The following is a 24,828-nucleotide window of genomic DNA, read 5'->3' on the forward strand; positions in this document are numbered from 1 at the left end:
TGGGCATGAAGCCATCAGCCCTCAAGAAAATGCAGCCAACACTGAATGCTGCTGTGTGATAAAAGTTATGCAAGTCCATCACACTCATCCTCTCTCTGCACTGGCTTCCTGAAGAGGTGTGAGCCAGGCTTTGAGTCTTCTGGATTGCTCCAGCACTTGGGTTAATACCTATGGAAATAGGGAGTAGGTTTGGCAGTTGTATTCCTCGAGGGTTCTATGACCTGTTTCTTCCAGAACCAAAGACCAGCCAAGCTGAGGCTCTAGAATAACCTTCACAGAAACCAGAGGCCATCACAAAAAAACTTGTCCTTCTTTCCTCTCTGCATTAGAGGTGTTTCTTTCACCTTGCTTCCCCTCCGAGGCACAGCTGCAGAGATACAGGAAACCAAAGCTGTGTGAAAGCAATTCACTCTACCTAAGTTCTCCTCTTGAGAAGGGAAGAGAGAATGAATCAGATGTGACATGTTTGTCATCTTGCTTAATACAAGACTTGAAGGCCCTCAGGTGATGAGGGCAGTGATAGAAGCAGCTCAGAGAAGGTTTTGGTGCATTTTTGAGCAGTGCTGCCTTAGAAACAGAGGATTTATGGCTAGGCAAAATACCCTTCTGCGGTATTAGTTTAGATGCTGATGTGGGTCTCACTGAGGTCATTCCCACCATGTTTGCCTCTGTACGTTTTGTAATAAGCAAACCACTCCTAAAGAAGGGAAGCAGCTCAGTGAAGGCATGAGGGACTGCTCACTGCCCAGTATCCCAGGATTTGTGTGCCTTGGCAGGGGCTGCTGCCTGTCCTCAGGGTGAAGAACGCTTGGAGATTTCGAGCCTCAGCAGTATGAAACTTTAACACTGAAGCAAGTTACCTCTGTACATTCCAGAAGTTTTATTACTCAGAGGCTCAAAAAGTGTGGGTTAAGCACCCGTGCTCAGAATATGCAGTGGATATTGTTCTGGAAATGGGCAGCATTTTTAAACTGCCAGCCTTGAAACTGTTTGAAATTCAGCTTTGCCTTTGTCTGGAGGCTCTACAGGCTACAAAAGGCTAAATTTCTCATGAGCATCAGGGGACAAAAATTACATTTGAATAGTAAGGTTCATTGGAAGACTTCACTTTTCTATGACAGCCCCGTGTCCTGGGGTGGAGAGTGTTAGGGGCCACTCAACCTTGTAGGACATCTTTTCACCTAACTCAGGGAGTTGTTCAGTATATTCTCATGTGTCCTTGAAATGCCAGATCTCAGCCAGAACACCCAAGTCACAGCACACTGGTGATGGGGGCTGCTCTTCAGCTCAGTGCCATGCCAGGGGTTCCAGCCTAGCTTCCACATCTCTCATGGCAAAGGGCAGTTCACCAGCCAGGGAAGGATTTCCAAAAGCACTGGTCTAGATCTGTGCAAGATCCTTCTTTCATCTTTCTGGTGCAAAACCAGCAGTTTTTGTAGTGACTTTGAAGCTTGAATCCCGTTTGCACATCTTGAGAAAGGCAGGGCAGCAGCAGGGTTAGCAGCTACACATACCCAGCAGTCAGATGAGTTGTGTGCAAGGAGTGTGGTTTTTGGGTAAATACTGCCTTTCTATTTCTTCTCAGGCTTCATATTGGATTCCTGACATTTTAAGCCAAATCCGTTCGTGTGAGGATTTTCAGCCTTAGTGCAGATGCAGGGGATGGCACAGTTCTAGAAAAAGCCAGACCTGAAATAGCAAGGTTCATTTCAGATCAGGCTTGCAGTGTTTTATTAGTAGTGTTTTTAATAAGTTGTGTAAGAAAAAGCTTTTGTGTATTATGCCCTAACACGCAGATGCCTCTAAAAGAAATGTCAAATCCCAATGTGAGAAGGATTTTACTGCTTTTTGTGCTGGAACTCTACTCTTGCAGATGGTTGTGGGGTTTATACCTCTCCCCCCCTTCTCTGCATACTGGCCTGTGGTCTGTCCTCTGCATGTCCCCAAAATGCCCTTCCAGGAGCAGTGTTAGTAGTGCTGCTGTTTGTGCAGCTTGGGAAGAGGGTTTTCAAGGGGCTTGGGAACAGCACAAAAGATCCAGCCACAACCCCTCTGTCCTAAAGTCTCTAGAGAAGCTGCAGGATATATTTAAACAGTGACCTGTGCTTGTGGCAGTGCTCATGGTCAGCATCTTACATCACCTTTCTCTGATGTGAGCAGAACAAAAGAAAAAAGACCCAAACAACAGCAAGGACCTATGTGCCTTGTGAATAAATGCTATAGATTCTGGACTTATTCTGGCACCCAGATAAGTCTCATCCTCCCTTCTGTCACACTAGTGAAAACTGTGTGTCCCTGCATTGAACTGAGCTGAACCATTTGGGGTGAAAGCAGTAAATCCTGTTGGGGGAAGAATCTGGCCAACCTGTCTGTGTGTTTGACATGCCAGGAAGGGACAGGGGTGTGGGCTGCTCCTCTGTAAGTGTTTTCATTTTGAGGTTATATATCCCCCGTGCAGTCTCTTCAGTCCTAGTGCAAGGGTTGTGCAGTAGCTCAGGGAATGAGACATGAGGATGGAGCTTGTTGTTTTCTGAAGGAGGAAAGACCACTCTTCATTGCTTTTGATTTTTTTCCATGTGGTTTTCTTCAGCTTGTGCTGTAGGGTAGTGCTGGAGAGAGGACACTCAGTGGCTCTCATCTGACTCCGTGCCACGTCTTAGGTTTGTCATGAGCAAGGGCTTGAGCCTTGTGCCCTTTCCAGAAATTTACTCTTTATAAAGTAATGTCTTTGGTAAACTTCTTAACCTCTCCCATCTCCTTTCCCTTAGCCACCTCCCTAGGAGGTGGGGATGTCTGGTTTTATCTTTGTGCTTGCACTGATGCTGCTCCCTGATTTGTTTCAAGGTGCTCTGACAGCTCTGCTGCTTATCTCTGCTGTGACAGGCTGCCCTTGTTCATGTCCCTGCACCAAACCTCCAAGCTTATCACTCAGCCAGAGGTTTTGTTTCAAATTGGTGTGCCAGATCCATCAGAGCCCTCTGCCTGACCATGAAGAGGGGCAGAACCTGCACATCATCCTTCTTCAGTGCTGTTTAGTCACCTTCTCCTTCTGGAAGGTGGGCACTGAGCAGCAAAGGGAGAAGCCCTGCGGGAGGGGAGGCTGGCAAGCAGAGATGGTTTCTCTGTCTGCAGAAGGGGAAAATCTGGTCTTTTCATTCAGGAATCCCCTGCCTCAGGCCCTGGAGTTTGAAGTGATGCCTGGTGGCTTTGCACAGAGAGGACTGTGATACGAGTGTTCTGTTGCAGTCAGTGTTTTGCTGCCGTGGTTTGTTGGGAGATGCCATGAACGCTCCCCCGTGGTGAAATGATAAAAGTCCTTCAGGGATGCATAAATTCCAAATGAATATTCCATGTAACTCATTTGACTCTGCTAAACTACGGGGTTTTATGTTGATGTGAGTGAGAGTAGAGTTTAAATCTTGGTGTGCATCCCTCAGTACAGCTGTTGTTGCCAGGCCTGGTAGGTCTCTTCCTGACATGGCAAAGCTCAGGCACAGGTCCTGTGTGGCTAAAGTTTTAAGTAGACATTCATATTTTTCATAGGTTTGCATGCTGAGCTAGGCCCTGTGTAAGCAAAATTCATGATGCTGGCTGAAAAACAAAGTAAAAGGAAATTTTAGGAAATAGCTGCTTTTTCTTGCTTTTTTTTCCTCCTCCTCACTCTTGTAATTGGCTTCAGCATTAAATATAAGCTGTCTTAATTACCCACACTGATTGGATTGCTTTTCCAGTCACATTACTTCATTTCACAGCTGTGCAGATGTTTGCAGCTCCTTCTCCTTAGGAAATCTCTAGGAGCCTTAGGAATGTGTTAAAGCAGGTGACTGGGTACAGCAAACATCAGACACCATTGTTTGTGAGGTACAGTCCTTGTTCCTGGGGTGAGGCTCTGAGCAGAGGATAGGGCTGCCCCAAGGCATCTGTTGGGGAAATGTTTTCCAGGAGAGGTCTTCAGCTTTGGCCTTTATGAGCATGGTGCAGATGCCCTGAGCCTGAGCTAAGAGGTGAAAATGACAGGGACAGGAACTTCAGGCAGCTGTTTTTAGCCCTTGTGTCTAAGGCTGAAGGGTACAAAGTGGTGTCCAAATCCCTGACACAAGTTCTCTTCCCTTACAGCTATTTAGCATGCGTAGCAGACAGTTTTCTGATGTAACTGTGCATGACTTTGCACCTGAAGGGTTCTGCTGTTAGCTTGGTTTCACCTGCTCTTCAAGTCCCCTTCTGTGTGACAGTATTTCCATAATGCTCCTGAGATTTATGCTGTGATGTTCCCATTTCTGAAAGTGGAGGCTGTGGACAAGTCATTAAGCACAGCAAAAACTGCACTAAAAAGTTATTACCCGAGTGCAAGTATGTGATCTATTATGGGAGATCTTGGTGTAAGTGATTTACTACCCTTTTTAATTAGGAATTCAGAACGTTTTTTGATGCTCCCTTGTAGCTGTTCTGTGGGATTGGTTCTTACCCAGCTCAGCCACCATGGGACAAAAATTCTGCTTTAGATTAAGCAGCTGAGTTTTTCTGCAAAATGAAGGCAAGATCCTGTAGGGATTCCTTTACCCTGAGTGTCACCCAGACAGCCCCAGTGCTGCAGAGGAGCCTCCTGGACAGCATGGAATACTCTGCTGGGACTGTGGATGGTGGTCCCAGGTGGGGCCTTGTTCCCAAAGGTCTCATGTTCAGTCCCTGCTCTCCTGTACCACACTAGAAGCTGTGTTGAAGAATAATGAAGGCTTGTTTCTCTACACTTACCCCTTGTACTTGGTTTCTTTCAGTATCAAGTAAGTGCAAGCTCTGACCGTGTTTTCCCTGACTTTTAGAGCACACATAGCATTGCTTTCACATGGATTCTCTGGTGTCTAGTAAGGGTTGAGCTCATGCACCTTCTCTTTCACAGATGAATGTCATGGTTTTCTCGCCAGCTGTCTAATTTCTTGCGTGTTCCTATGCACTTGGGAATTATGTATTCCTGTGATAGCACATACATTCAAATTTAAGTATTCCAGAAGGTGTGATGATGCCCAAGGCGATTTTCATCGACACCCGTCTGCTTCATCACTCCTGTGCTTGCAGCCTTAAGATGGGGATAGGAAAAACCAAAAGGACATTGAAATGAGACTGAGACTCAGTGATCTGAAATAGTGCTTAATTGAGAGGAGAGCTGCAAAATGCAGGTTCTGGGATGCATTCAGTCATGACGTTTATTGCTCATAGTTCGTGTTCTAAAAAAACAAATAAATTAAGCCACGCCTTAGTGTAAGTTCAGCACATCATTTGCCAAGGGAAAGGCAGGGGATGGGACATGTGAAAGGGCCCAGCTGTTGGTTTATTTATCAGGTGCTGTGTACAAGTAGTGCACATTATTATTTGATGAGGGGTGCTGCTATTGCTGCAAATGACTGTAGGGAGATAGAGGGCACACTTTAAAGAATTGGCCTGCTCCTGTCTGGACAAAGTTCTGGAATGGTGAAATGAGAAAACCAACCTTGATAGTGATTTTTCAACATTTTAGGTGTCCTTTCTGCAAAATGAAGGTAGAGTGTATTGGCTTTGTGAATGTGCTGTGCCTCCCAAAAACCACAGAACTAAGTGTAAAAGCACTTAAAGAGAGCAATGTACTGTTGTCACTATGTGGACATGACATGCTCATGGAGAGAGGAGCTTGCAGATTGGCTGTGTGAACATCACCTGCTGGAATTGTCCACTCATCCCCTGACCCAGGAGATGCTAGTGTGAACTTTGTTTCTAGGGGTCAGAAATAAGGCAAGGCAAATCCTGGTGTCTGGCTGGATTTGAGCTTCCTGTTCTGAATTCTGACTTAGAAAAATATAGGACAACAAAATATGAGTGGTGGCACAACAAGAGATGGTCTCACTCTTCTTGTTCCTCCTTTTAGCTGGCTTTGGAAGGGTACCTGTCCCATTCCACTGTAAAAGAGGGAGTCAGGAAGTCCCTATAAGAATTTAACGTATGTTGAGGCATAAATTAAAATCAGATCGGTCCATCTCAGTACATTGTGTTGTTTTCTGCTGTTTGCACTTAGAAAATATTTCACTGCTCTCTACTAAGTTTTATAAAGCAGAGTCTAGACTATGTTGGCATAAACCAGTAACTTGTATTTTCAAGCAGAGGATTTCTGTCTTCTTTTCCATGGTCTCTGTTTGTGTGATACGTAGTTTATGTAAATCTGGCATGGTATGGCCTTACTAAGTCCAAAATCATGACCAGGCCTTAATGAATGGCAGTCTTCTGCAGTTCTATTTTCTTCCAGGGTGACAAGATCTGATAGAAGTGATTAATTGTATTTGGTCATTCTGTGAAGTGAGCAGCTCTGTGGCTGGTTCAGTGGAGCATCTTTGGCCAAAGGAAACTTTGATTTGAATGTGTGTGGCATTGAAGTCACCCTATTCAGGAAGCGGTCACAGCCACAGACAGTAAATGCACACAGGCATTTAATTAATAAAGCTGTAAACTCATCCTGTATCCAAAGCAGATACACTGGTGAAGCACATACAGTAGGCAGCCCTTGTAAAAGCAATTTTTCTTTCAGTTCAGACCTCTCAGTAAGACAGTGCTGGGCTTTCATTTCCATTTTCCCCTGCTGAGTTTTTCTCCTCTAGTTGTGATAGTATTAAACAAGAGCACAGGGCATTTGAAAAGCAGTCATCATTTAAATCATGGAAAGTAATCATGCAACTACTTTTTTTTTTTTTTTCTGTTAATACCCAAAAGATTGCAGTGAATAGCACTGCCACAATTTTGCATCCGAACCAGGTGAGGAATTTCTGCAGAGTCCTGTCTGGGGTGCAGCAGTCTGGGAGGGGTGTATGGTCCTGGGCTGGGTGCAGGCGTGGCAGAAGGACATCTCTGTGGCAGGAATGCCATCTCGTGGCCATAAATAGCTATTATGTGATTTTATTTCCACCTCCCATCCCTTCTTCCTTCCTCATGGCACTTCCCCAGTGTATCAGTCATTCTCAGGAAACACAAATCAAGCTGTATTTTCTGCATGGCAAAGATCATCCCTTTTTGGGTTCCTAAAGCTGTGCTGTCGGCCTCAGCAGCTCCTCTTGGCTGCAGTGCCCTGTGCTGGCACTGGAACGGGATCCATGGGGATTGTGTGTGAGCCACAAGCAGATCAAGAGCAGACCTTTGCAGGCTTTGCTTTGCTGCAGTCTCTGTCAGCTTTACCCTATTCCTTCTGTGCCTTGCACACTCAGGCACAGATGTGATGCTCTCCAAGACATATTTCTCTCTCAGCCGGCAGTGTAGCGCTGTCGTAGCCAGTTTGAGGATGTGGGAGTTGCAGCTCCTGGAGGGAGAGATGGTTCTGGTACTGCTGTCTGCATGATGTTAAGCAAGATGGTGCCTGCGTTTGTGACACATACATTGTGTCTCAGAGCTGTGGAAACAGAAAAGGGACAGACAATGAAATGCTGGAGGTAGCAACACCTCCTGAACTGCTGTAGAAGGAGCCCTGTCCTTAGCGATGCATTGTCTCTGCTCACCTTTTGCATAATGCCACAGTGCTTTCTGCAGTGGTGTTCTTGGGAAAATAAACACCCTTTTTGTAAGCAAAATATTTACCAGTGGTGTTCTATTTAGCAGAGGGAGTATTATATGCTTGGCAGGAATTAGGGTCCCAAGGAAAATGATGGATTCACTCAGAGGATCCTTGGGTTATCCCATCAGAGCAGACATCAGTGCTCCATGTAGAGACATGGCCTTGCTCAGTGTTCCATGGCTCCAGGGAAGGCAGGTACCACCACTTCTGCCAGCCAGTGCCTTCAGGAATACTGATTTGTCAGCACCTGCACAGGAGCTGCATCAGTGAAAGTGTGTTTTAAATCACTGCAAAGTCTGTGCGGGAAAGTCTAGGAGGAATCAAATCTGTTTGTACTGTCACTCCCACTTCAGCTCAGCTTGTTCCGAGGGGATGGGACTGAAAGGCTGTTCTGGCAGCTGAAAGGGAGGGGAGGAAACAAATGTAAACAGAAATAGGCTGCATTGTCAATCTGTGTCTGATGTCTTTGGTTATCCTGTTATGAAGGTGAGTAAACACCTCAAAGTTTTACCATGGGAGTTATCCCAGCGGAGGCTCAGCAGCCCCTGAATATCAAGATGTATTATGGATGCAAACCATTCTCAGTGCATTTCTACAGGCAGAATGGAAAGGTGCCTTTCTTAGCACCCGAGTGGTATTTCCTAGCCCAGGATGTTTTTGCATGAGCAATGTATGTGCATCTGTATGTGTTCTTTAAGATTTTCATTTCAAAACTTCTTTGTGAATCTGCAGCAGTCACTTCCAGCACACGTTTCTAACAGTGGACAGACAGGGACCCTTTCTGTCAGGCATCATTTAATCTGCTTGCTTCCAGTAAATTGGGATGAGACAAACTAAGGCCTAACTCTACTGACTGAATTAGATCTCTCCTTATTGAAACAGCCGGAGCCCAAAGCAGGGGACTGAGCAGGTGACATATACACAGTAGTACAGTCCCCTAAATTTGTTTATGGCAAATTTTGTTAGGCAGTTGTTTATGGCATTCTCCTGCTGAAACAGAGTTTCGTGTGTGTAGAATTGTGTGTGCATCCCACAGGTTTCCAGGTGTGTGACTCAGTCTGTGGGTTTTCTTGGAGTGCCTAAAAAAGCTGGAATTCTTCTGTGCCTTTGGGTTTTTTCAAGTCCCAAAGATACAAATGCAAAACTTTTTATCCATTGCCGTTACCCACAAAAGCTGCAAAGAGTACATATTTTCTCAAAGGCTTTGGGATGTCCTGCTTCTGTTTATTATGGCTTTGTGACCCAGCTGGTGCAGGGGTGAGCACCTGCCTCTGCCATGTGTCATGGACACATCTGTTCTGCCACATCCCTGCCAGTTCAGTGCCTCACCTGCACTGCTCCCTGCAAGGAGCTGTCAGCTCTTCCAGCCTCTGCTTGTGAAGGGCTCACCATTGTCTAGTTTATGGTGCTCCTAGAAGTTCCCAAGCACTCTTTTCGTTTTAAAAAATGGGTGTTTTCATCCTGAAGGGATTAATGCCATTCCTGCATGAGGTTTTACTGTTGACCTGAGTAAGTCTGTGTGTGCTCAGTTATAATGAACTATTGCCTCCGTGTGTGGGCAAGGGAAGTTCAGATAGGTCACTGGTAATTGTGGTCATCACTTCTAGTTCATGTTTTTGAATGACTGGTATAGATAAAGCGTTAGAGAATATAGCAAAAAGCTATCCTGTGTGCTTCTTCATATGTAGTTAACTGTTAAAGATACTTTAAACCTGTTTATTTTCCTCCTCACTTGTGTCTCTAGGAATATGTAGAAAAGAAACACAGCTTAGCATTACATTAGAGGAAAAGGTGCACTACTCCATCAGCTGCATGAAGGTAGGTTAGCTCAGTGCCTGGTGTGCTTCTGCTCTAACTCTGTTTTTCCCAGTGCTCAAGCAAGGGCATACATGATTTATGGCCCAAGTTTTAAAGGTCTCTTCTGGGAGCGGAGAAGTCTGCTAAAGTAATAAACCCATCATTTGTTAGACAGGATTTCTGGGAGAACTAAATTGAGACTGTATGTAGCATTTTGGTCTCCAGCAATGAAGCGAGATCTGAGCTCTCCATCCTCAGAGCAGGATCCAGATCCAGCAGGGACCATGGCTGGGCACCACAGTAAGCTGAGAAACCAAGGCTGGATTAAAAGCATCACACCACACAAGGTGAAGCAGTCACCAAGCCCAGGCTGTGTCTGTCAGGCTACTGCCTGTGCTGCCCTCTCGATGAACTTCCTTCACCAGCCATCTCACTTTGGAGACCTAGCTACAAGTACACCAGGAGGGACACAGACATGGCAGAAGAGAAGAGATGTGGGTTGTAAATGAAGAGAAATGCATGAAGCACAACCCTCTCCACCAGCACTGCATAAAGGAGGGAGGCAGCCAGACTGGTCAGTCCTTACATCCTCACCAGAGCCCAGTCTGACAGTAGAGGACAGCAAGGGAGGCTAAGCTGCCTTTGCAACTGTTGTTCCAGACATGGTCACATATATTTGACACCTTTCAGCTGGACCTCTGTGCCCTTGTACACAGCCAGCTGGCTGTGCAGGAGGGTAGGGGATAGTGCTGCTGGTTTTGGTGACCCTGCAGGGATGGAAGCAGCTGCCTGCCATGTCCTACCTTCCCAAGGACATGTTCCTGTCTTGGGAGGAGACAGGCACTGCTGCTGAGTTGGTTACTCTGGGAAAACTATACTGAGCATGTGACTCAGTAAATTCCTGCAAATCTGGCCAGCACGTAGGAATATTATTCTGCAAGACTTTTTTTTTTTACTTAAGTGCTGAATTTATAGGAACTATGCAGAAGGGCAGCATCTCTGGCACAGAAGATCTGTCCCAGGAAACTGCCATGTCCATTGAGCGCCATCCACACCTGGAGTGACCTCACTGAGGGGACAGCATAGCTCTCCTTCAGTACACATTTTGACTTTCCTTTCTGATTTTTTAATGTTTAGTCCATGCAAGCTGGAGAGGGATAAAAGATATCTTCTGATAATTTTGAAGCCCATGAGAAGCAGTCGTAGATGATGTTTAAATGTCTCCTCTGTGGAAAGCACATGGCTCTGCAGCTGCTCCCCTGTTAGCCTGGCTAGCAGGGCTGATTCAAGGCCCAGCAATAGAACCCACTTGCACTTGTTCTTTATTTATATAAATCACAGGCATCAGTGTTCTGGCTACATCAAGTTACAAGAGCATTGATGGAATGATGGAATTTAAAACAGGGTGACTGTTGTAAATTAGGCAGGTGCTGAGCAGACTTGCTGGAGAGCACAGTATATGAATGAAAGAATTTAATGAATTTTCCTGGGTATTAAATGTGTATGTACACTATTAGAAAGGCCATGGGTGCTAAAGTTTTCTTTAGAAGAACTTACATACTAGAGTTGAACAGAAATTACTAAAACAGTGTCTCTCAAGGGCAGCTGAGAAAATTGTAGGTCACATAAGTGGGATATTGTGAAGAAAAGCAGCTGAAGTCAGAGACCCTCCTGCCTGGTTTAATTTGATACATGAGTGCAGTCAGGACAGGGATCTTTACAGGATTTTACTTAAGCCTTATTTATATCCCAAATAGTATTTCAATCATGAATTTTAACATTGCAGTGCCATGGTGTTTTAATGTTTTTTGTCTTTTTAGCTATGTGGCAATTAACTTTTTAATTGCTATATCTGCATTTTAGAAGCCCTCAGCCCTACAGCCAAAGATCAGTAAAGCACTGCACTTCCATAGGATGAAGACAGTTGTTTCTGCAGTGACCTTATAGCAGGAAAGGGTAAGAGCTTGCTACAGCATCAACAGGAGGAGAGTGGTCTTACATATTTTGGCCATAAATTGGGAAGGGCTGAATAGCATCAGCCTGAAGGTTTTTCAGATCAGCAGTGTGAGACAGCTGAGAGCAGATAGATCTGAGCAGCCTGGCACCTGCATTGGCAATGGCATTACTGCCCCTCAAGTGTGAGTAAGGGCAGTCTCTGTGACAGCTCCCAAATGCTGCTGAAATCAGACAGGTGAGCCCATCCTCCAAGTGCTCCATGAGGCTGTGGAGGTAATGGGAGGCAAGAGCTGACCTTTGTTACTTGTTGGCCACTCACGCCCTCTGGACATGTGTCATTTTATGTTCCATTCAGGATAAAATCCTAGCACTTTAGGCTGTTTCGTCAGTAACTGTGATGGCACCTCTAGGTGAATCTGTAGACACAAGGTCTACAGTGATGGTCTCCTTATTATGCTTGTAAAAGGTAAAACAAGGGCCAACATCTGTCAAGTTAGCACCTGGGGCATATCTCAACCTCTGGCACTTTGCAAACAGAAGAGTTTAGCTGTTTATCCTAAGTTTGATGCCTAAATAGAAACCCAGGAGACAAAAGTAGATCTTGGTGATAGCAGTGGAACAGCACAGATGCCATAAACAGGGCAATGATTCTAGTAAATTCTCTATGCACAGCAGCATTTCTTTATCAGTTCCAAACCTTGGGATGCACTGGGCAAGAAGGAATGCTGAGCTGAGGGGTTCAGGCAGTATTCAGATGTGGCTCTCTGATTGAGGAAGTACTGTCAGGATTGTTCTGCTTGTGCACCTGTTTTGTGGTGTTTGTACATCCATATGTGTATCCTTTTGGCCAGAATTTGCCATTTGTTTGTCTGCATTTGCAGATGCTTTATTGCTTTGAAATGTCAGCATGAGTTCTGTGATGAGGGGACAAAATAGCATTGGTACTTCATGGCATTTGTCCACACCATACCAGTGGGTGCACCAAATGCACCTAGTACACTTTCCCAACAAATGAACTCCTGCAGTGATAACCTGCTTTATGATTTAATATGGAAATGAAACCATTACACTGTTAGTCCCTCAGAAGATCCTAATACCTAGCTACTGTTCAGAGCTAATTTTCTGAACAATAATTTAACAAACAGCCCAGATAAACTGGATACTGAGATTGAATATAAATGATGTTTCAGTGGCATGAATCATGGCCTTATGCTGAGAATCACTATGGCAACTAATGACATCACCACAGGCTCCAACCAGCACAAAACTCAACTTTTGATGGTCTCATTTGTTGGCACAGATCTTTTCAGGGCTTTTGGGGGTATGAATATGTAAGCACCAGTGTTGTCAAGGGTTTGCTATGTATGTTTGCTGTCATTTGAAACATTTATTCTCTTTGTGGTTAATGTTGTTCCCATGAAGGAAACCTAATGAAAATTACTGTTTGTATTTGGTTAGTAACATTTGTTGATAACATATGGTCTGGGAATGCTTCAGCAAATAAGAGCTTTTTAATAGTAAACAGAGATACGAGTTCTATAAAGCAGATGCTGTCAAAATACACAGTGTAAGGTTGGATATTTTCTTACTTTTGCCTCTTACCCAAAGCAAGATAATCTTCCTACTTTCCCTCCTGGTGACAATGCAGTTTTTTGAGAGAAAACATAACCTGTGACCTGAAACTGTGATTAGAAAATTGTTTTCTGCTTCTTACCCTTAAAACATTTATTAGGTAGCTGATGGCTCACACATGGAAAAAGATACTATATGATAAATAACCTGACTGGACCTATAGTGCTGTAGGTAATTTAAGCCAAAGTTCTGCTCTCTGGCACTGGTGGCAGTTTGATGCATCATCATAAGAAACAAAACATGTGAAACAGTGACACCAGGAGAGGAAGCTTCAGAGCAAAGCTGGAGAAGTACCCAAGTTTGTTAATCAGCTCTGTGCTGAACACACTCATCTGCTGAGCTCAGTTGGACAACATTTGCTCGGTGGGGAACAAAGCATAAACCTATACTCCTAGAGCACAAGGAGAAGTGACTTATTTTTACTGATAATTTTCCAAATGTTAAACCTACTGCTTGGTGTTCATCTTTGAGGAACACCTAATCACTGGACCTTATCTTCTGAGCCTTTTCAAGAGAACTCCCTTTCTTCAGCAGAGGATCTAGTTTGAGGACAGCCTAAAGTGAGAAAGTATCATTAACAGAGTGAGGGTGAATTGAAGTGCTGACTTGCAGCATTCTGGGTTGCAGTGTATGTTCCACCACATCACTCAGAGGTGTTCCTCATGGCACGCTCTTGGCAGGGTCCCACATGGAATGAGTTCATGTTTTCTGTGCATTTGGGCAACTTGGGATTGCTGAAACTTGCAGATGTAGATGGCCTCTAGAGATATGCATGTCTAAAGGCTGTGGATAATTCAGCCTCCATAGCACTCCTTTCCAAGCCAGGGAATGACTCACAGAGTACAAATAGTAGACAGTGGATTATGGTGTAGTTGCAGAGGCGGTGTATTCCTGGCCACTGCAATCCCACCCACAAGGAGCTGGTGTCCTGCTCTGTAGTCCTAGCAAACTAGGATTGCTCCAGACATAATGGCTTGAACTTAAACTTGGGTTGGGCTGAGACTTGGAAAGCAACCCAGGTTAAGTTGCAGTTTCTTCAGAAAAAGCAAACCTCACTCTCAGCCTGGAAAGGAGAGGTTAATTTGCTAAGAGAGGAGCACAGGCATAAGTAATTATAGACATCCTGGGTGCAGATGTCTTCAGTCCTCTACTTCTCTTGTGACTACACAGGCTGGCACTGCAGGAGACATTGTTCTTTCTAAATAAGAAAATTCTCTTAAACTTGGTTTCATGCTGCTCCAAGATGCTCTCTTTTCTCCCCCCAAGGACCATAATGAATTTTCCAAACATCTGTCCTACATTTCCCAAAGAAGATAATTAATGCCCTTGTCACTCACACAACCCAACCACTTTGGCTTGTATCAGACACATTTTTGGGTTAACTATTTTGTGCCTGAGCAGTGTTGCTGCTGACCTGCCAGCTGAGCTGAACACCCCTCTGTCCTTCTTTTCACAGCTGGGGCACCCAAGGAGACTTCACGACAACCCATGCACTTCCTGCAGTGAAGGTGAAGCTGTTCACGGAGAGCACAGGAGTGCTGGCTCTGGAGGACAAAGAACTTGGGAGGGTAAGGAGATTTGGAGTTTAATAATGTTTCCTTCTGGCCCTGCTTTTCTCAAGAAATCTCTCCTGTACAGAAATATCTTTGGAGCACAACATGCTCTGGCTTTTTTGCCAGGCTTCAGGAGGGAGAAAGAAAGCAAGCTCTGCACTGCTGGAAAGGAGTGCATCTCGCATGCTGTCTTTGTTGTGAGTTTTTAATGGCAGCATTTCAACTGGCTGTGCCTGCTCTGAGCAAAGGCAGAGGATCTTGTGTGCAGTATTGGCAGTCCGGAAAGCCTTAAAAGTTGCTTGCGGAAATGGACATTCCTGAGGCAGAAAAGGGGATTATGCTGAAGCAAAAAGAGGGGATTTACCTTTGGCAAGGGACTGTTAAGTTTCTCTCATATCTGCTGAGCAGCCAGTGCATGGTTTCAGCTTCTGAAAATACTGACTGCAGTACTCCCTGCAAAAAGCTTGGACCCCGGCTTCCCTGGGGATGGATGATGGCTGAACTGGTGGCTTTAGTGGGGCTGAACTGGGGAGTGAAACATGAGGGTTCATTGCTCCTATCAATGGTGTTAATAGCAAAGAGCTCAGATTCCTGGGATATTGGCCACAGAGCAAATCTTCCCACCCCATCTCTGCCCCTTGCCTGTGGTCCCTAAACCAGTGCCCTGGCACTGGTGGTCCTTGATCACTGCAGCCCACAGCTCCAGAATATCTGTGGATGGCACTTTCCTATGGCTTTGGGACACGTTCACTTGTCTCCAAGGATTTTGTGGAGCTGTTTTATTTGGGTTGGCCCCAGACAGGATTGGCAGCAAACTCTCCTTGCTATGCCTTCCTCAGCTTCTCAGGCCGAGATCAGTATGATGATGACTTCATGAAAATCAGTTTTGGGTAGGAAGATTTGGCACCTCCTGTCATGGAGGCACCTCAGCATGACCCAGGTGATGTCCAGGGTCAGCCTGGGCTCTGCCCAGCCCTGCAGCACTCATTACTCCCTATCCTGTCTGTGTGGCTGTGGCTAAGAGATCCATGGTCAGGAAAGCCACTGATCCTGTTGCAAGCCCAAGAATGGTATTTCCAGTTATGGACTAACCTGGATGTTGGGATGTTTCTTGCTAACTCCATGGCTGTTTGTGCCTTGACAAGGAAGGGTCTGTGTCCATTCAAGATTTTTTCTGATTAATGTGGGTTTGTGTTAATCCTGTTTATAAAAGTGCCAAACATTCTTCCAGGTCTTAGTGAGCTGTTGATTTAAATTTATAGCTTTATGGTGGAGAATGCTGCGTGCAATTTTGTCTCATGTAATTCATGTTCATTTTAATCATTTGTGTTTTCATATTCATGAAGTATCCTTTGTTCTTGCACTTGAGAGAGAGAAAAGGAAAGCTACCCCTTCTTTTCTCCTCTCAATCTTCTCTTCAAAGAGTTACAGCCCCTTCAGACTTTCCTCGTCCACACCTCGATCCTTCTTTTCTCTCTGTCCTCCTTTTTTGAGAAAACGGATGACCCCTCTAGGCTGCAGTACTACAGCTGAAGACCTACAATTGTTTTGCTGCACAGCATCATAATATTTTCAGGATTATTTTCAAAACCTCCTACTTCAAACAGCCTGGCACCCTGCCTTTATCCGCTGTGGCATGCTGAGCAGAGCTTTTCACCCAGCCAGCCGTGCTGCCATTCAGGGATTTTCCCGAGTGGTTACACTCAGTGCAGCCCCTCTTGCTTTGTAAGTCTTGTTTCCACTGGCAGCCATGAGCAGTGCTGACTTTGCTGGTCTTGGGAAGCAATTAGCTGTGCATGTTGTTCTGAGAAAGATGTCAGCACCCAAAGCAACCCCTCTTGCCCTGAAAGGCTGATGAGCCAGCCCTACCAATATGCTTTAGTTCCCGGTCCAGCGGGAAACCATCCCTCAGCCCTGAGTTTCTGCAGGCTGAAGGACATAGGCCAGCAGTGGCAAGTGTGGGGAGCTGGCAGTGATTCCCCCTGGCCCGTGGCCACCAGTGCTTTCAGTCGGCCAGACTTCAAAGGGACACTCAGTGTGCCCGGAGCGGCCCAAAGATGACGCGTGTCTGCTCAGGCTGCATCAAGATTTCTTCTTTAAACTAATAATGGAACCGGGAGTGTGTTAAGCCCCTGGTTTAGCTGTTGGAGTGGGCAGGAACCTGCCTGCGTGGAGAGAGGAGGAAAGCAGGTTTTATACACAAAACACCCCTGCTCAGCCGCCCTTTGAGCAGTGGCTTTGTGCTCTGCCAGGCGGGTACAAAGCCCACTTTCTATTGCCAGTGGTAAGCTGGCAACCGGCCGCCACTCCTCAGCTCGCCACTTTTATCCAAGGGAGAACTGGAAAATGCTCCCAAGCCCTACACTGCTGAATGGGCAGCTGAAGGCATGGGAATACATCCTGACCCTATTGAAGCCAGTGGCAGGGCTCCCATGGATTTCAGCCGTGCCAATACTTCATCTACTGAGGGCAAGGAGGGGAAGAGCTGTGAATTGCAGCACCACTGAGAAAAGTTTGTGTCTTTTGTTGAAAAAATAGTTAGAGATCAAAGTAGAGAGCATCCCAAACACACTGAGTGGCTGCTGCCTCACTGAGAGATGCAGCTTAGCACAGGTGTGTTCTTGCGTGACCTGCCTGGCACTGGGGTTCCTTGGATGCTGCTCATCCAAGAGCTTGGGTCCATCGTGCTTCTAACACCTCCTGCCTTATGTGGAGAACTCATTTCTCATCTTCAGGATTTGCTTAAATGTGTTTTCATCCAAGACTGATGCAGTACAGACTGGTGTTGCTCAGTTATCTGTGTGACTAATATCAGCTTCAGATTCCTGACAGAGCAATTCAATAAAAGAAGAGATAAATAACATTAATGGATAAGGGTAAAGTTGAGAATCTATTGATGTTTACCTCAGGCTTTAGAGGAGACAATAAAATACATTTTAGAGTAATTCATCAGAGAGTAATAGCATCAATGAAATTTTGGTGGAAAACAGCCCCTAGATTGTTGACTCAGCAGCAAAGTTGAAGAGCAGAGGAATACAAGATCATAGTCTGGGCTGGAGTTTGGCATGAGCACAGACTAGGCATGAGCAAGAAATGAGTGATGGCAGCACATCAGTTAATGAGGGTGAATGCTTCCATTTGTAAGAATTGTGAAACAATTTGCTTGCATAAAGGTTAATGGTTTAAAGAAGATTAATCTCACTGCAGCACAGTGGAAACTTGAATGAATTTGTACCAGGCAAAGTCACCTCTGAGAGTGAAAGCATCAGAAGGGGAGCAGGTGTAGGAGGAAGGGGGTTAGGCCACCTCAGAGGAAACATGTGAAAATACCAGGAGAAGATGGTGGATGTGGTGTAGTCCTAGAGGAATACTCTGTACCTTCTTACTCTCCAGGGAGCTGCTCTATTTTGTAGCGGTTGTAGATGAGTGGGGAAAGCACAGCTGTGATCAGGAAAGACTATTCACCTCTTGGAGCTTCCAGTTTCTTCGAGCCAAGTGCTTGCATTGGTGTTCATCTGCAGTCACTGGTGTTGCATGGATGTGCTCCAGCTGGAGACCCTCCCAGCATTTCCTGCTGCATGAAATGGAAGCAGAGTCCTGCAGCCACTCGTGTCATGACATGGGATGCAGATTTTATCTGCTGTCGTAGCTCAGTCAGATGTACCATCCTGAAATGATAGGAACTGATCATGCAGTTCTGTCTGTACAGCCCCCTGAGCTGATTGAGGAGCCAAAGAATATATGACCTAATCTCAAAATAATAAGCTATACTTTAAAAAAGCAATAAAAAGCCATCCTCATTGATGTGAATAGACATATCCAGACTGACTTCTAGGACAAAACTAAGTCATGTGACCTACTTCTGTTCCACATTAAACCCCATTTTCTGAATAATTTTTCCCTTTAACATTGTTGGTTTAAATTCTTACAGGTTGTTCTCCATCCTACTCCTAATAGCCCAAAGCAGTCAGAGTGGCACAAAATGACTGTTTCCAAAAACTGCCCTGATCAAGACCTGAAGATCAAGCTTGCTGTGCGAATGGATAAGCCTCAAAACATGAAGCACTCTGGGTAAACACTTGTCTCAATCTAAAGTCATTTTGTTTTGAATGTGCATTAGGAAACCTCGCTTTTTTAAGATTCTCAAAGAGAAACTCCTTTTCTCAAGTTCACAGGAGGTGAAGCAGAAAGATAAATATAAAAATGGCATTAGTTCAGTCATTTATAGTGCACTTTCCATATTCTTAGCATAGTGTTTTTTAATGCATATGAGCCAAACGGTTTAAATTTTGAACAGTTTTCCTCACAGGAAATTATGTTTTTTTCCTGTGAGAAATAATAGGTGAACTGCCCAACTCTCTTACTGAGAATAATACAGTTTTTTAAGTCATTCTGTGTCTCCCTGTACTGATTTCTCAAAACCAAAATCACAGTGCACTTTCCACTCGAAACAAACCCCAGTGTGACCAGCACTGTTTATACTGAGATAGACACCACAATTAAATAGCAGTTACCTGGAGCAGGACTAATAATTGGGAAGGTTAAAAGAGACACCTTTCCCATCCAGGAGGGAGTGTCAGAAGATCTGGCAGTAGACCTCTTCTGCCTTCATATAGTTACTAATTAGATCATCCTTGGGAAGATCTGGCCAAGGCCATTGGCAGGGCTCTGATTGCTCTTTAGAGCTGAGGATGTGACAGAAAATGGAAACTGTCCAGAAGACTCACTGTTGGAAATAACTCTCTCTCCAGTCTGTTTCTGGTGCTGTAAAAGTAACTTCGTTTCACTTTTATTTTCGTAGTGTTTTGTTAAATTCCATCCATTATTAGGTGAGTTAGATCACTCATCTTTTCTAATTCCTCTTCCTCCTGTCTTCTCTGCTGATGAAATCAGAGCCAGTCTTGTGTGAAGTTTAATTTTTTCTCCACGATCACAGGCACCAAAGCCAGATGGGACAGATCCCCTGTCCTGTTTATTTGACCTCAGCTGATAGTAGGGCTGTTCTCTAGCTTTCTTAACTAATATTTGATTTACATAATGCTACTTAAAACTCTGAGGTTTATAACTCTTGTTACCAGAGCTGAGGTTATCTTTCTGTTGATGTTAGCAGCAATAGCCAAAAGGACACTTACTACCCTCTTCTTGGATTAGCCAAGGACTCAAAGCCCACATCAGCATGACTTGAAGTTCTGTGGTTTAAGCATTCACCAAGAGTATGCTAGATCTCTTCTGGCATAAGGAACCCCTTGCACAACCAAAAATGAAGTTGGTTTTTTTTTCCTATTTATTGAACCAGAACTAAAGTAATTATGATACATAAAACATATTAATGCTGAAAAATATCCTTATGTTTATTATTAGCCTGGTGCTGCCACTAGTTTTGCAAGTGTTTGTGTTACAGTGTCACAGTGCCCAATACATCATAGAGATTAAATGCTTATTTTGACATTAATTTTAAAAGTTAATTCTTCCTTTGTAGAAAACAGTAAATTCACTGCTCCTCAGAAATTATTCAGTTTGCTTGAATTATCTGTAGCCAAGCAATTTCTTGGATTTCATCTTAGAGCTCATTGAAGTGTCCTGGTTTAGTCAGTCCAGTGGATATTGAGATCCCGCTTACTGGGTTTGATGTAGGAAGTATCCCTGTGTTTGACAGCTCCCTTCAGCAAAATGGTTTTATGAAGGCTAAAGCAGATTTGAGGTTTCTCTCCCTTGATTCTTCTGTTGCAAATGCATTATTCACTCATCCAACCATGTTGTAGCTATTCACTGGCACTAAAGGGCTTCAGATTCTGAGCAAATTGTGGAAGACAAAGACGAAGAGAGAATTAATACTGTGTAACATTAAGACTCTGTAAAATTTTTATGTTGCCTTCTTTGCAGGTAATTTGTTCAGGCTAGAAATAAACCCATTCATGAATGCTGCTGAGCTTGAGAGTAATTACTGTCTTTTGTGCATTAGCTTCAGTTTCTAAGTGTAAACAAAATATACTGAAAAGTGAGAGAACAATAGATGAACATTTGTGTACTGAATTCACCTGTTCTTTTCACCTAGGTATTTATGGGCCATTGGTAAAAATGTTTGGAAGAGATGGAAGAAACGATTCTTTGTCCTGGTCCAGGTAACAGATGTAACTAGAAGTGATCTTAAATCACAACATGAAATGCTTGAGTCTGCCCTGTGGCTGTTTTCAGTGCCATGTGATTGATGCTGAGCTGTGGTTCTGTGCAGGGTGTCTGTTAATCATGGATTCTTTTCTAAATGTGTGGGTGTTCTCAAGGATATCCCAGTTGCAAACTTCTTGCCATGAGTTTCCAGATGCACTTGAATGCTTGATAAATGGAGAATCAATTTTTATGAGGAATTAACGAGGTGAGGAGGAAGCTCAGTCTGTCTTGATTGGAGGTTCTTGGGCTCTCTTTTGAACCTCCAGATTAAATTTGGAGCCCGTTTGAATCTACAGAAGTTTTATCACTGGCTATGTCAGAGTCAGCATCAAATCATTCTTGACATTTATCTTGCCTTCACATTTATTACTGCTTCTCATTGTCTACAGCTCTCACTGATCTTTTTGCAGTGATCATTTTACAGTGTCTTCCTTTTTCCCTTTTTCCTTTTTTTTCACTCTTTGTCCTCCCAGTTTCAGTAGACCTGTATATTTGACTACCGTTAAGAATTTAAAAGAAACTGGCAGGATGTCCTCTGTAACCTAAAGGGGTCTGGTCAGTTCTTCATGTGTTAGAGCAGGTGAAATCACTGCATCAGCCACAGTGTGAGTGATCCATCTTCACACCAACCTGAGGAAGTCACAAAGTCCTCTTGGCCCCATCTCTCTCTCCCTCCTCTCTGGACTCTCATGGTGTGCTGTCTCCCAAGTGTGAGGAATAAAACCTTTGTTCAGGGTTTTCTGTGGAAGAAGCACAGAGATGCTCTGATGGAATAACAAGGGATCCAACTGAGATCCAGCATGGATCCAAACTGATCAGGTCAGAGGGTAACACCCTGCTGCTGATGAAGCAGATAGCAGGTTTGTTGTAGAGGGTCAAAATGTAAGAACAGAGATGGTATAAACCAGGTACACCAGACTCCATATTTGGGGCATGCTTGTGTGCTGTCTGTTCTGTGCTGGTGAGGACAGGAGTCCAAGCAGTCCCTTTTCCACCTTAAACACCTGGTTTCTCTGGTCCTAAATCACCTGGTATAAGCTGGTTCCTTTGTTTTGTGTTAATTATTGGTCCAAGTTCAGCTGTCTCAGCAGGAAGCTTAATTGTGTTCATTCCCCTCTTAGCCATCATTGCTGGCTTCCATAGCATTAAACTATGGGGGAGATAAGGAAATCCATCGCTGGGAATAATGGGGATTTAGATGTGTGGGACCCATGTTAGTAGGAGGCTATTTGGAGAGACCCATAGAGTACCTAATCCCATAATCAAGTATGATCAGCAGAGACAGTTTAAGTACTCATTTTGTACTCCACATGGGTTCAAAATGGCCACAGAGAGGGGGGAGGTAGTGTAAAGCAGCCAAATGGCATGCCTCTATCTGCCTTTCCCTTTTGGGAACATTATATACTGACCCTGTTCTTGGGCAGAGATTGAAGGATTGCTTTTGTCTCTATGTTTCCTTTATTATGTTCTGAAATGAAGTTAGAAGTGCTATGGTAGTCCATGATCACCTGTAGTGCAACTGGTATTGCTTTTCCCTGAGAGGAAATTCAGTCCTATTAGACCAAGTTCTCGGTTCTTTTTTCCCTGTGAACAGGGATGCCCCAAAGCAGAGTCATTTCTCCTAACCTCATTTCTCCCTTAAATAATTGTTTTGATACTCTTCTGTGCAAGGGTTTGCAGGTTTGGACATGGATTCCCTTATCTCTCTCAGAACCTTCTGGCCATTCAGGGTGGTTGCAGTTGCTTCTCTGGTTTTTAACTGCTATATATTCTTCAGCTTGCTGTGGAATTGAAGCTCTCAGAGTTATTCCATGTTTTCTCATGTTACTAGGTCTGTATTCGTCAGTTGGCATATCAGAGCAGAATTTGGCCAGAAAAGCAATTCATTTGAATAAGATGAGCAGACTTTTGCCCCCAGAGAGTCTCTGTAGCCCACCTCAGAAATTCCAGCTGCCACTGCAGCTTCTCTGTTATGTTACCGTTTGCTCAACATTTGGTGCAATGTAAAGTGTTCTGCCGTACATCAAATATAAACAAGAAACACTCTCTATGCAGTCCCTCAGATGTAGTTTGAGCATATTGAACATGTCAGCAGGCAATAAAGATGGAATAAAAATACTTTGCTGTCCGTATGTTTGTCATTTGCTTTTCATGCAATGCAAAGGATGGGTGCTGATACGAACAGGGATTGGCAGTAAAGGTGTTGATGTCCAGGATGCTCTGAACTCTGCTAAACCACAGGCAGAAAATAACCCCTGCAGGAAGGTGAGCTGGCTCTTGTTACAGAAAATGCACAAGGAGCAGCCCCTCTTTCAGGAGCTTCATCCACACCAGGCTCCTGCCTGCACCAGAGCTGAGAGATAGAGCCCAAAACATAAAATCCACTTGGCATATAGTGGTCTGGTCAGTCCCTGACACTGCCAGGAGGGCTAGGCTGTTTAGAGGAGTAACTAAACAATTCCTTTCTGATCCCTTGTCTCTGTCCCTTACCCATAGCATCCTCTATTGCACCTCTGTCTCCTCTCCTGTTGCTTGCAGAATAACCTTCACCCTCATGGTCTTGTGCTCTCCCTCCTTCCCCATTTCAGATGGACACAGCCTTGGTTCCTTCAGTGCAATTGGATGGTACCACTCTGTCTTCCGGTACCAGTGGTTAAGAAATTCGTGGTAATAAATACTCAAACTCTTCATAACTATTTAAACAATGCACCAAAGTGCCAAACTGCATGGGTGGCACCAAGGAGGAAGGTGTTGATGGCAGTTTGTCTCTTTTGTGTCAGTGATGCCTTGCCGCCATGAACGGAGGCTTTGCGTGCGTATGGAGAAAAGGCAGCTCTGCTGGGAGCGCTTCCACTGCTACTTGGCTTGTGTAAGCCCTGGAGAGAAGGGGAAAGGAGCAGTAACTGCCTTGTAATTTGGGTGGAATAATCCCTCGCACCTTCTGTGTCTGTGTAACTGCAAGGGTTATGCAGGAGAGATTTGTTTGGGTGTAGTGGGTGCGAGCAGTTCCTTTGTGTCATTTCTAGACCTGAGCCTCGACTCTCCAGCACCTGCCTTGCTGCGTGGAGTTGGCTCAACCCCTCGGGGAAGGGTTATGGCATGGCATGGCTGGCAGAGCAAGTGTGTGTGCTCCTCCAGCACTGATCTGTGCTTTGAGAGGGGTTAGTTTTCCCTTCCGAATGAATCGCAGTCCTCTCTGTACACTGCCCACCCTTCTCATAGACACCCTTTGAGATGAGCAGCAGAAGAGCAGAATACTGATTAGATGTAAATTACATGGCAGAGACTCGTTACTTGCCTAATTTTAAATCCTGAGATATGCAGTGTGAAAATGATGGCAGAATATGGCCCTGAGCTTGGATGGAAATGGTCCGCAGCATCACAAGCGAGGAAAATGCTTCGTAAAGGCAGCAGTAATGCCAGTGGCAGTGGTAAGCAAAAGCAATTAAGCTTTTTAGGGCAAAGTTCTCTGTGACTGGTTAGGAAAGAAAATGTACATCCATTGCAGATGTTGTAACTAAGTGTTTCCTAAGTTGCTGTATTAGCTGCTTGAGCACAGCACACAAATTTCAGCCAGTTTGCCAGTTAGACCCTGATGCAAAAGCTGGGATTTTTGATAGCTGACAGAGCTTATATTAATTCTTTGCAAGGTCTGATGTGCTGTACTGGCAATAACACTATGGTTGGTTCTGGTAGGTTTGCTGGCTTTGCAGTAGGAAATTTCTTATAATGATTTTGAAGGGCAAGTGAATTAATTACACTGAGGTTTCAGACTGAATCTGTTCATCTCTTATCATAACCCCATTTCTGTGCTCTGGCAGCATATGGGAAGTAACACTCCATGGTACCTGGATGACATGTCTGCTGAGTAGCTTGAAGCAGTTTTCAGCTGATTGTGTCTGATGGTGTTTGCAGAATGTTGTTGGAACCAGATCAACTCTCTGCAGATTAAAACCAGTTGCAGTGTCTACGCCTGGATCTATTGTTCTAGTGACAGACTCCCTAAACTCAGTATAATTTAGACTAACAGTGACAGTTCTTGCTTTTAGCAAAACTCATCTGACTCGGGATAAAGTGAAACGAAGTAAGTGTTCAGTAACTCTGAATATCACCCAGAAATTGAAAATAATTCAGCAGAATTATATTGTGATACACCAG

General features: G+C 44.4%; 1 protein-coding gene across 1 annotated transcript in view; it reads left to right on the forward strand.

The window, feature by feature from the left end:
- Positions 1–24,828, forward strand: part of CADPS (calcium dependent secretion activator) — a 207,493-nt gene that overhangs the window by 80,721 nt on the left and 101,944 nt on the right. The window contains exons 7-9 of the mRNA XM_066327272.1: positions 14,406–14,517; positions 18,434–18,573; positions 20,558–20,624. Of these exons, the coding sequence (XP_066183369.1) occupies positions 14,406–14,517; positions 18,434–18,573; positions 20,558–20,624 (319 nt within the window). The remainder of the gene's footprint in view (positions 1–14,405; positions 14,518–18,433; positions 18,574–20,557; positions 20,625–24,828) is intronic.

The sequence above is a fragment of the Sylvia atricapilla genome, chromosome 11, assembly GCF_009819655.1.
Source record: "Sylvia atricapilla isolate bSylAtr1 chromosome 11, bSylAtr1.pri, whole genome shotgun sequence".
NCBI classification, from domain to species: Eukaryota; Metazoa; Chordata; class Aves; order Passeriformes; family Sylviidae; genus Sylvia; species Sylvia atricapilla.